Here is a 12,405-nt window from a genome sequence, read left to right as displayed (position 1 = left end):
GCAAGGCATGTTTCGGCCAAGGCATGTAGACACTGCATTACAATAATCCAGGTGAGAAGTGATAAAAGCATGAATCATTCTTTGTAGATTATTAAAAGAAATTAAAAGATGTAATACGAGAGACATTTCCCATGCATAAAAAACATGACTGAGATAGCCTTGTAACATGGGACTTGAGAATGAGGTTCTGATCTAAAATAACCAACTCCAAAGTTTTTAATATCGGTTACCACATGCTGAGCTAGAGAGCCAAGAGCAGGCAGAAGTTGGCCACGAGGGTGCTCAGGGCCTATAATAAGGATTGTGGAGGAGTTAAGCCGAAGACAATTTTACTGCAGTCCAATCTTAAAACACAGTTAGGCAATTATGCAGGGACAATAACTTAGCTGATTCAGATGGTTTGAAGGGACACATACAGCTAAGTATCATCTGCATAGCAATGAAATGAAATATCGAGCTGTTTAGGGAGTAAATAAAGAGAAAATAACATTTGCCCCAGAATGGAGCCCTGTGGCACCCTATACATAGACACTGCTTGAGAGGAGGTAAATGGGTGGGGTGAATCTTTCAGCAAATGTCCTTAAGCTTATCGATAAAAAGGGTTAAAAATCTTTCACAGTCTGCATGAGAGGTAACAGGGACACCAGGAGAACCATTAAATGTTCTTAAAGGAGAAACTAGGCCTCTGCTGGTTGGAAGTGATGAGCTTTAAAAAGTATTATACTTTTTGTCATTTGGTGCTGGACAGTTTAACTACATTCAGTTTATCAGAGCTTTTTCGGTGAACATCTCTTGAAATGATGATCATGAGAGTGGTTAAAATGAACCAAAAGTCAAGCAGTGGGAAAACAAAACAATGAGCTTACAGCTACTAAAATTCTCTGTAGTGCTGAGAGGGACCGTGGAGTCTGGTGATAATTCTCTGTGGCTTTATTCACTATGAGCAACACATTCACATACACATAGTCATCTATATGTATCTATTGTGAACATAAAAAAATTGATATAGCAGGATTAAATCACAAATTGGTTTTTGACTCTTGACCTAGCGTTTAAGGATATAATTAGGTCACATGCACTGTGAGGATGTGCAAACATTCCTGGGTGACACTGACCATGTTCAAATTGTGCAAGTGTGAATATTGTGTGTTTTCAGTTCAAACTGCAGGTCATCTAAGCAGTACAATTGGACAAATAGAGAGACATCTGTTTTGTTTAAAATGGACAGTATTATTTTTTATCCTAGACTGAGGCAAGCATTCCATAGAGGCTTTTTTTTTTAAAACAGCAGCCTCTTATAAATGCTGTCTCATTGCTTCAGTATGAATGCAGACAGCTCCTGTTTATTTTTGGCAGCCTGGATAATGTCCGTAAATCGTTGGTGGGGTTTACAGATGACGGGAATGCCACAGATGCCAAGCCAGATTTACTATTTATATTCAGGACTTTTATGCTTTATTTGAACAGAAATACAAGAAGCAAGCAATTGTGTGAGCTTGCAAGAGGTCAAGAATAGTGGGAGTGTTTTGTTTTATGAGGATTTGGCAGGACATACCAGTGAGCCATGCCTACTTGGGTGAGGCTGGCTCCCTGAAATCTCTCAGAGGGCAGAAGGGGTCAGTTTAAAGGATGGGGTGTCACCTCAGTGGGGTGTGGTTGAGGGTATGCAGGGGTAAAATTCCTGGTTTACATTCCACAGTGCTTTCAGATTGAATTTGGGGTGTCTGGGTACCTCAGCAACTGACATGTGCAATACCAGTGAGGTTCTGAGCCTGGGATCTTTGACACATACCCAGGTTTCCTCTTCATTCTTTTCAGTGTCTTTAAATACCAAATAAGAGTATGAACACAATTATAAACAATGAAGAAGATAAATAGCCTGTTAAGTCAGCAATGCCAAATAAGCCTCCATACAGTGCTACACCCGAGAGTTTGTGCGCGCATGTGAGGAGACAAATCGTATCCTCTGGGAATAGATCAGGTCCGCCACATACAGTCCAAAGTTGACGAAGGAGAACACTGCCACCACGACTTTGCTGTCCCATGGACACCTCCCCTGAGGGCATGATGACGGTCGCTCAGGGGAACCATATTTAGTGTCAAAACAGAACACCGGCCACACCACTGATGCACTCAGGTAGAGTAGAACCTCCAGTAGGGTGCACACCACCACGAAGCGATCAAAGGACATGCAGCGCACGGCCTTGGTCCGCCCACACACAGTCATTATTACCACCAGTGCAGTCAGAACAAAGCAGAAAGCATAGACGACAACGCAGTAGATTGTGGCAACGTAACGTGAATACTCGCTCCTATTAGCCAGAGCTCCAAAGATGATGCAGGCCACAAAGCCCTGAACAACTTTGAGGAGACCGGAGACGGTGGCCATGTAGCCCACCATAGTCTGGCCTGGCCTGGCTCGGCACAAGGCCACTTCAGCCCCATAGGCCAGAGTACCCAGGATGGAACAGACGGTCACAGCAATGCGAAAGTTTCTGACATCACAGCCGGCGTAGGGGCATTCGGATCGGACAAAGAAGAGGGGGTAGACCACGGAGGCTGTCACATACCTGAAGATAGAAAAGGTGTAGATAGGATGTCATTAAAACAGGGGAAAAAAGATACTATGGAGGTCATAGAAGGGCCAATAAGTGGAAATGAAATACATTTTGTGGTTTTCATAGTGTAAGTTTATATGTGTGAAAAAATTATCTTGACTCAAGTTCCACTTACTAGCTTGTCAGAGCTTTCAACCATTCATTTAGTGCTTGGATAACAGATGGTTGTATACAGGAAGGAAACCTTAACCTCTGTCTCAGTTCAACAATGGCTACATCCACTTATCCCAAGTATGACCACTTATTTTAATGTGCTCAGTGTTCCTCACTTGGGTCGCATGATGACACCTTATTCAGTTTTATTTGTTTATGATGACCCATGAGATGAGTTGAAATTTCTGGCAAAGCTAGTGAGTGGATCTTGAGCTGACATCATTTTGTATTTAACCATGCATGTTAACAAACAGTGGTTTATCTACAGGTGACTTACAAGAGTGTCGCGAAGGCTGCACATGTGACGGTGAGGTTGTCCCAGGATATGGGCAGGCAGCTGTAGAGACGAGTAGCATCCAAGAAGAACACCAGAACTGACATGGTGAAACAGAAACACCACGCCGCCATACAAAACACACCCTGGGAACCGCTGTAGCCAGCACTGTGGGTTACCATGGCGATCACAGCACAGCCCATGGCTAACTGACAGAGACGGGCAGCACCCAGAGGTGAGCAGAGTGTCCTCATGTTGAGGTACGGACCACCATGTGCATCCATTACTAGGTAGGTGTACAGTAGGTGAACTCAAGAAATAAGGATTCTACAGTGAGATCTTCAAGAGGTAAAATCGTCAGGGCATCAAAGAGATTTTGATTGTCTAGGAGTTGCACAGTTGAAGATGTGGAGGTCCAGTCTGAAGTCTAAGGACTGTCCTTGTGTAAAAATGTGATCCAGAAATAATGTCCAGACTTTCTCATTCTATCATCTTGACAATATCTATCACAGAAAAGTATAGACGTATGAAATAGTCTCAATCATATAAAGAAATAATACAGTCAGTTACTCCTCTCATGAAGCAGCATCTCTCAGCCCTTGCCTCTCAGTCTGTGTCCCTCTCTTGTACCTCCACTTTTGCTTTTCACCCCTTCAGATGAAATCATAACACTGTTTTGGTCCTGGAAAGCACCGCTGCCTTCAAAGATCTTATTTTAGAATAAACAGATGTCTCTACTTTTCTGCTCTTACACTGCTGAAACTTCCAGTGTCCTTAATGAACATGTGGTTGGATGTCCGGATGCTCAGATGTTTTAAGGTGGTATTTTTACCTTGTGTTGATGGATTTTGAATGCATTGTTATGCAGGGTCGTCCCCTTTCTCGGATGTGTTTACAGACTTGGTTGGGACTTTCTGATTCTGTATTGGTGAATCAGAGTATGTCACAGTCACACAGTTTGTCACAAACACAGGTGTAAATCTCTTTGAAATCTTCTTTAATAGCTGAAGCTGGCCACGCAGGCACACACACTCACCGCTGTGCTGAGAGATCACACTGACTCATATTTCACAAATATCCAGACTGAGTATTGTGAACCCTGCAAACCAGGAAGGATGGTTTGAAGTTCTGGTGCAAGTGCAGCATTGTGTGTTGATAAATTCCTCTCTCTATGATGAAAAGTTGTAGATCCTTTTTACTCCAGGATGTTTATTAGAAAGCTGTCAGTCGAGCCATGACTTCTAGGTCTTCTGCTACAAAGCCACGGCATACGTAGGTTGGTCCGGTCAAACCCTTCGGCTGCAATGGTTCAGTCCAAAGTCAGAATGTCTTTGCGAATCTTCTTGAATCTCTTACCCAGATATGTTCGGTGTATATCCGTTGCTGTAGACATTCATAGCCACCACCAGCCGTCCGTCTTCAAATGTCAACCCTCATCTTCTCACTTTCCCTCTGTAACACACTCTTCCTCCTCACACACTTTCTCCTTCCTCACTGACCCTCTCTCTACTATGAGGAGGGGGTGCTGCCAGTCAGTCAGACAAGAATGGAAGTTATTTAGGGTTGGGCCATCACCAGATAAGTGTTGGAGGGATGTTTATATGTGGTTCAGCATGGAGTTGGGGTACGCAGACACTTTACAGACCTCTAATGAGGTGAGGCGACATGCAATCTGTGCACTATGACCAATATGACTTTACATTTTTACAAATATATTCTATAACTCTTGAATTTAGGTATTCCAGTGTGTCTTTCACCTGAGTTTATCCACATCAGTAATGTCATATCCTCATGCTAAATGAACAGGATACCATTTCAAATGATTTTTGTGACCAACACAGGAGCCAATAATTCATGTACAAGCAGGCCTCTCACTCAGCATCATCCTTACATCGGAGCTCATGGAGGCTTTTTAAAGGTGCATTAATAGATTTTTATGGTCACTTGGGGGGTGATACCAAAATGTAAATACAACATTAAAGTTTAACTAAGTCTAACTAAAATTAAGTCACTTGCTCTCCTTTGAGAAAAAAAATCAGAAACCAAAAGGAAGTAATTTATTGTTTTACATTATTTGGTTTCATGATGGTGCTCCCTAGTTTTACATTAATTTCATGACATGCAATTTCACTTAAATTGCTGTAGACCTTGTTTTGAAAATCTTTAATAAAGAAATAATATGATGCTCTGAAGGCACTAAAATCAACAGAACAGCCTCTGAATATAACATCACTCATGCCGAACTGCCTTAAAACCATATACAATTTAAAATAGGCCTTGTTTGTCCATGTAAGACAAGCAATACGGATGATATTTTAAAATAAAGTAACACTAGGAGCCAATTTTTTGTTTAATTCACCTGTTTTGTTGGTAAATGTGGGCTTATTTTAGTAAAAATCTTACGAGCGATCCATCGCCAATCACCAATGTGTTAAATTACTGTTTTTTTCAATGAAGTTTGGTGTTAATGTTATTCACTTCTCTGCTGAAAAACGCCAGCCAGTGGCAGTGAGGAAGAGACTTGACAGAGAGGGCCCTTTCATAGGCATGGCTCCCACAGCAGTGCTGCGTGAGCACCTTGTAGGCTATCTCTACAAACCATTTTCCTGTGGGACCAATGTACAGTCCCTGAAAATGGATCAACTGTGACTGCAGATCACCAGTCATAAAAGGATTATTGGACTGCAACGTCGTGATTTTTACTGAACATAACTTAACAGCGGCATTAAGCTTCCGGGTAGCTGCATTCCCCGGGCGGATAGAACAGCTAATGACTCCAGTAAGACCAGAGGGGCGTGGGGTCTGTGCATTTATGTTAACAAAGCTTACATGAACAATGCCATCATCAAGAGGCACTGCTCTGCTAACCTAGAATAGCTCATATCTGCTCAGAGAGTTTACTGTTGTGACTACAGAATACATCCCCAAGGATGCTAATGCTAAGCCTGCAATTAAAGAATTGTATGCTACCATTAGCTAATAACAGACTACACATCCAGCTGATGATAAGGCGCTCTAGTTCTTATACAGTGTTAGTGGAGGGGTCTTTCTAGCATGACACCATCTTAACTAAGAGGCAGTATAGTACAAAATATTGGGTTTGCACCGGCGGTAACTTAACACGACTGTGATAAGGCTGCCTGTCAGCAGGCTTCCAGGCAGCTGGCTAATAGTGGGCTCATCGGGAGGGGGGTCTTAAAGAGACAGGAACTAAGACTGCCTGTTAAGAAAATATGTGAAATGCGGGGCTACATAAACAGCCAGTGTAAGATAAATAAGGATTTTTTTTTAAACTGTGAGTCATGCAAAGCTACTCAAGTGGAGACCTGGAACAAAAATATAGAGCTGGAAATTAGCATAACAAGTCTCCTTTAAAAACAATAAGCTTTGAGAAACAGAGTAACAAAACATACATAACGTGTAGGAGAATGGAGATAACCATAAATGGTCATTTTATGTCAAATGAAACAGTCACATGGTAAAAGTAAGCAAAATATCCACATCAAAGCTAATCCTAGAATCCACAGACTGCTTCAATTTGTTTTAACTTATTTACATTAAAAGGTACCTACAAACCCTGTAAAATGTCTCTGGTGGTGCCACCTCATATAAAGTGCAGATGATGTTATTTGGCACTGGAAACTGGATGTTAAAAGGACTATAAAGAAGATGAAGTAGGTCAGCAGGCTGGGGTAAAAAAGGTGATGCTTATTAACGAAAATGTTAATGAAACAGAGGCAAAAATGAAGCCCAGAAAATTAAACAATAAATGACTTTAGGAGAAGAAAAGCAAACAAATAAAATCTGCAGCCTCACAGCGTGTTGCAACCTACTCTCCTCCATACTGATCACTGAATGGCATTTTATCCTACCACTTGCTCAGGTAAATATGGGGGTGAGCTACACAGATAATACTATATTCAGCATACAGAACACAACACAATTATAAACACTGGATTTCTGTGTTACTACTGACAATCACAACCTTTTATAACACACAAATAAAGTTAACAGTATGACAAGTTCAACCAAATGTCATTTACTACAGAACAACTTTACCCATGTCCCTGCATCCTAACAATACCCAGCCCCCCTCTTACTGCTAAGAGGACCTAAACATGCAAACCTGGTTTAATTATTGGTGATTAAGAACATGAAGAGTGGGCTGACCCTTCTAACAGATGATAAACCTGCAAACAAAGATAGCAAGCAGGGGGCTTCATGCTGGTTTCATCATATCTGTCCTCGGGTCTCTGTCTCCACCTGCAGGTGTGTGACAGACTGTGGTCTCTGCTCCACATCGGTTAAAATAAATATCGACGAATATAAAATTATACAGAACAGCTGCATAAATACAAAGGTGACACATAGTCATCTGATGAAGTAATTGACAGTAATGAAAGTAAAAAGATCTGTGCTGTGGTTATGCTGTAAAAAAAACCCCATATTGTCAAAAATGTATACTGTAGGTATTTTTAACTAACAGGCAGCTATTGTAATGTTGCTGGGTGTTTCTGGATTTATTTGAGTTCTCAATGTATTGTTTTTGCCACTGTATTTTTTATTAAATCCAATGTTGAAGAACTAAAAACAAAGATTGTGCATACGTGATGTGCTTTATTTGGGTCAGGTTATATGTAGATTTTCATGTTGATCTCCTCATAAACTCTCATGCATGTGTATGCATCTCACAATGATACTGCTCATAAACCCGTATAATGATCTATTACGGTATTCAGGTGGCCAGAAATGCTCCATGCTGAAGTGTGTCTCTCAGTTTGTTGTTGAGTTCTGCTGCTCCCAAGTGGTCAAATCCCCTCCTCCTCTAATGCAGCTTTAATTTGTTTGAATGTGTGTGGGACAGTTCTGTTTTGGACTTGCTTCTCTGACGCTAACAAATCTCTTATTCAATTTTTCAAAATCTTTATTCATTCTTTTTTTTATTAGCAAAGGGCAAAGAAAAATGTAACGGATCAAATAAGAAGCTTGCCTGTTCTCTGGTTCTGCTGGTCGAATCAGCAGGGACCAACAAAGTGACAACTATGAAGAGTTGTCTCACATCAATTTAACAATCTCACTATTTAACTTAAAAACAAACCTGATCATCTTAATAGTTCTGAAATAGGACCTTAAGTATTTTGAGTGAGTCACATGATATGATACAGAATCAGAATGTGTTTGAATATTTTTTATATTACACAGCTCATCTCTATTTCAGCTTGTAGCTACAGGTTAATTAATTAGACTGCCACTAAAAACTGTTTCTCCCAACAAAAGGTGATTAGACATGTTTCAGTTTTAGTTATTTCAGACTTTTTTATTTGCAAATTTAAATTAATTTCAATTCACTAAGCTGCATTATCGAAAGGTATGCATACAATTCAATAAGGGATTTTGATTGGGTTTGACAATTGATTTATATTCTATCAAATGCTTTCAAACCCCATCCTTATGTGTGTGTGACCTTTTCTGAGAAGTGGACAGAAATTTTAATGAATACTGTGTGGACTGTCCCCACGTCTCATTTTGATGTGACATCACACAAAACCATGATGTCATAGTTGGACCCACGTGATGTCATAGATGACATCATAATATACTGTATCAAAGTTGTCAAAAGTAAGTCAATGTTTTGATTACCCTCAGGTCAACACAAAGTCAAGCAGATAACACCCTGTGGAATGCAAACTAGTTTCTTGATGGACGGACAAGGTGACTGGTTTGACTTTGCTCATGGGATAAACTCCCAAGCAAGTCAACTGTTTATCCTGAATATCACATGGCAGGGGTTGCTCACAAATGAAACCCGCAACGCTGTGCTTCAGGAGGTTCTTGATATCTTGGATCAGATCTCAGAGGCCTCTGACGAGGACGCTGACAACATAGACATCTTACAGGATTCAGAGATTGAAGTCGGTGCTGAGGTGGAGGTTGACGTGGAGGACGGACAAAATGTTGGCAGAGAAGAAGAACAGGACGAACCATGCCCTGAATATATTGGCATTGATGAAGTTCATGATGGAAACGTCATGAATGACCCGCTGCCTGGAGGATCCAGGAAGCGAGGCAGGGAGGAGGATAGTGACGAGGAAGAGAGCAGCATCAGACATGCCCCTCGACCTCCCCGAGATGAGGAAGATGAGGAAAGCTCCAACATGTACAGATGGAGCTGGAATTACTCTCCAGACAGTGTGCACTACAGTGAGATAGACACTGATAGTGAATGATGTGTCACACTCAACATCAAACTCTCTCTCTGCATCTCAAAAATGCATCAAAATGCTTTAAATGTCAGTTTCAGTACTAGTGTGAAAGTTTATGATGAACATGCAAACATTAACATACACCCATACATTAACATTAATATACAACCTGGCTCAGCTCACCTGGCTGAATGACCCAGTAAACACACCATGAGAAGAAGAATAACAAAGAAAAAAGAAAAACATTGCCACCCTCCAAACAGAATATAGCACTGTAGCCTTATAATCTTCCAATATTAGACCACAAACCCTATTGTAGTACACACCCCAGACTGTTTATGGATCCTTAAAATCCATAAACAGCCACTGCAAAACATGAGATGCAGCTTTACTACACTAAATTTAATGAATACGTTCCCATTTGTTCCAAGTCTGTCTGAAAACAATAGTCAATTTCCCAAAATAACAGTTTTTTTCTTGCTGTAATAATTCCTCCTGTTCATACTGATCATTAGAAGGCTCTTACTATTGTGCTTTCAATGTAAGTGATGGAGGACAAAATCCAGTCTGCGTTTTGTGCAAAGATGCATTTAAAAGTTTATCTGAAGGCATTAATACGATGCTTAAACTGCCATGGTTAGTCACATCAAGCAGATAAAAGTCTTTTTTAGTATAAAATTCTATCTTTGTGTTTCCCAAGACTATAAACCAGATGGCTGTTTATGCGCATGTGCGACGAGCTGAAGTGAGCTTGTCAGGAAGGTAGTTTTTACATATGTTAACCTCAAGTTTTGGAACTTTGACCAAGTTTAACATAAATATTTGACATTACAGTATATTGTGTATATTATGTACGCAGGAATGTGTTTAAAGAATTAATGTAAAAACCGATAATGCTTCAGCCTACACTTTTTGGTCAGAAACTGCCTGTGTTGGTTTGTCACTGTTTGTAAAGAAGATGAAGAAAACAAGGACATATGATTTACTTTGTTTATTTTGATGTGTATTTGAGAGGAATACACGTAAAAATGACCGAAATAAACCAAACTAAACTAAACTAAAAAGAACCAAACCAAACTAAACTATAAATAACAGAAAATGACAAAACACGTATGTCCCCTTTAATATGTGCACTCCCACATAACAATAATATAACAATAAGGGAAAACCTACAAAGTGTATACACATGAAAAAAAGCTGATTTACAGATTATACTACACCATACTACTACTACTTTTTTTTGTTTTAATGTTGGGATGTACAGGTGCAGGTTGTACATTTATGATTTGGTCCAAAGCCAAGTATTATTTATTTATTGCTATAAAATCCCCCCCCCCCCCGCAAAAAAAAAAAAACCCAACAACAACCTTTGAGACATTTTCTATTGTGCATCTTATCCAGAATGACTGTAAGATATTTCTCAAAAACACAACATCAACTAAAGTAATAAACACCATTCCTCTTTCGAAGTCAGTTATGGTCTTGAGGAGACGTGTCTTTGCCACAGCAGCCACCAAGGAGCGCTGTTGCAGCAAAGCAGCAGTCCAGCACAGCTAAAGTACCCTGGGGGCCCCATGTGCTCACAACAGCTACTCACTACACAGCCTTTGAATGCCCAACTGTCATTAACAAATGAGTCAAATTTGACTGTATAATAAATCAAGGAAAAGATAAGACACCTTTGAGATAGGGATAACTAAAATCTCTTATTTACAAGGTTGTTTGTCTGCATCATAGTTGAGTAATATGAACACACACACAACCAACACAAACTCCATAAACTGCCTCTCTAAGTGCCTGCGGCTTTATTTGGCATCAAAGACTCCAGGGGCAGTTGGAAGTAATTAATTTGCAAAAGGGAGACAGAGAGAGAGAGAGAGTGTGTGTGTGTGTGTGTGTGTGTGTGTGTGTGAGACAAGTTGGTGGAATGCGCACAGACACCAATACATACACGCTGCTCCCCTCTGTGTTCGGCCTCTTTTTGAAGTCCCTCCTGCAGCTAAAAGACTGAATGAGGAGGCAGCTGGGCAGAAGCCATGTTGAGTGTGATGTGTTTGTGTGTTTGTGTGTGTGTGTGTGTGTGTGTGTGTGTGTGTGTGTGTGTGTGTGTGTGTGTGTGTGTGTGTGTGTGTGTGTGACAATGACAACTTGTAAAATATGGCTGCTTGTTTACTATCATCAGTGGACGGTTAGATACTGTAAAGTCAAGGCATGCGAGTGTCAGAGGCCCGCCGGAATTTATGGATCATGAGGTCTGTCACAGCTGCGGCCTCCACGGTTCGTAGAAGGCACCTGAAAAATGTGGATGTGCCGTTACACACCGTCCTTCACTTGCTCACAAACTCGCTCTAACACACTCGCAGTGCCTCAGTGACAGACAAGGCAGCCAACCTCTCTCAGGTGTAACCTCAAATACACCCCATCATATTTTATTATTACTTTATGTGTCCTGCAAACAGAAATACAGGTGCTTTGTATTTTTACTGCCCTACAAAGACAGAGCGTGTACTGATACAGTAATAATTTGAATCATCATTTAAATAATTGCCACAGAAGACACATAATACTAAATCTCCAGATCTCTGCACTATTATTTTGGATAATCAGAAGTTCTTATACAACATAGCACAAAGTCAAGAGGTTGTGATGTGTAGCACAACAAACTATCAAAGCTCTGGAGCAGCATTCCTGCACATGTGCGGCGGCGTCTGCCTTACACGGAACTACTCTCCAGAGACTGAAAACGTGATGGCTGTTATTAATCTTTGGAGCCGTTTCTAAACAAACTAACGTGTCTGTAATCTTTGGGGTGAATGAACGTGTCACCCAGTGCAGCTGTGTGACTCATCGATGTTTTTTTAACGTTTCTTGGACGGCAACCGAGTCCTACGGCACAGAGGAATTCAATATATCAGCCTTTGGATACAGACACAATACTTATAAGTAGGATGAGTTCATTGTTGGTTTGGCTCTGCACATGAGATTTATTGATAATGAGAAAAATATTTTTAAAAATTAACCAATCTTATCCTTTCTATTGTCCAGGAAAAAAAAGTAATGTTAACATCTACGTCTGCTGATGGAGATTATCTGATTGAAAGCTCCAAACAAAGCAGTTACTAAATGGACCTTGAGGTGAGATTGCTTCATTGGGTTT

The 12,405-nt window shown here is 40.5% G+C and overlaps 1 protein-coding gene across 1 annotated transcript; it reads right to left on the bottom strand.

Moving 5' to 3' along the window:
* Window positions 1-1,918: 1,918 nt before the first annotated feature.
* On the bottom strand, window positions 1,919-3,329 carry LOC134001268 (myeloid-associated differentiation marker-like protein 2). The gene is made up of 2 exons (XM_062440839.1): window positions 3,049-3,329; window positions 1,919-2,570 (listed from the first exon to the last, which is right to left on the bottom strand). The coding sequence occupies exons 1-2, from the start codon at window positions 3,327-3,329 to the stop codon at window positions 1,919-1,921; spliced, it is 933 nt and encodes a 310-aa protein (XP_062296823.1).
* Window positions 3,330-12,405: the final 9,076 nt, after the last annotated feature.

Source organism: Scomber scombrus, chromosome 2, assembly GCF_963691925.1.
Source record: "Scomber scombrus chromosome 2, fScoSco1.1, whole genome shotgun sequence".
NCBI classification, from domain to species: Eukaryota; Metazoa; Chordata; class Actinopteri; order Scombriformes; family Scombridae; genus Scomber; species Scomber scombrus.
This window is presented reverse-complemented; position numbering and strand designations above follow the sequence as displayed.

What these genes read in the sequence shown, in the direction of transcription:
- LOC134001268 (XM_062440839.1), bottom strand. Translation starts at nt 3,329, where the DNA reads ATGGATGCACATGGTGGTCCGTACCTCAACATGAGGACACTCTGCTCA. An exon ending in GCAGCCTTCGCGACACTCTT is followed by an intron (nt 2,571 to 3,048) that starts GTAAGTCACCTG and finishes TTCTATCTTCAG; the next exon opens with GTATGTGACAGCCTCCGTGG.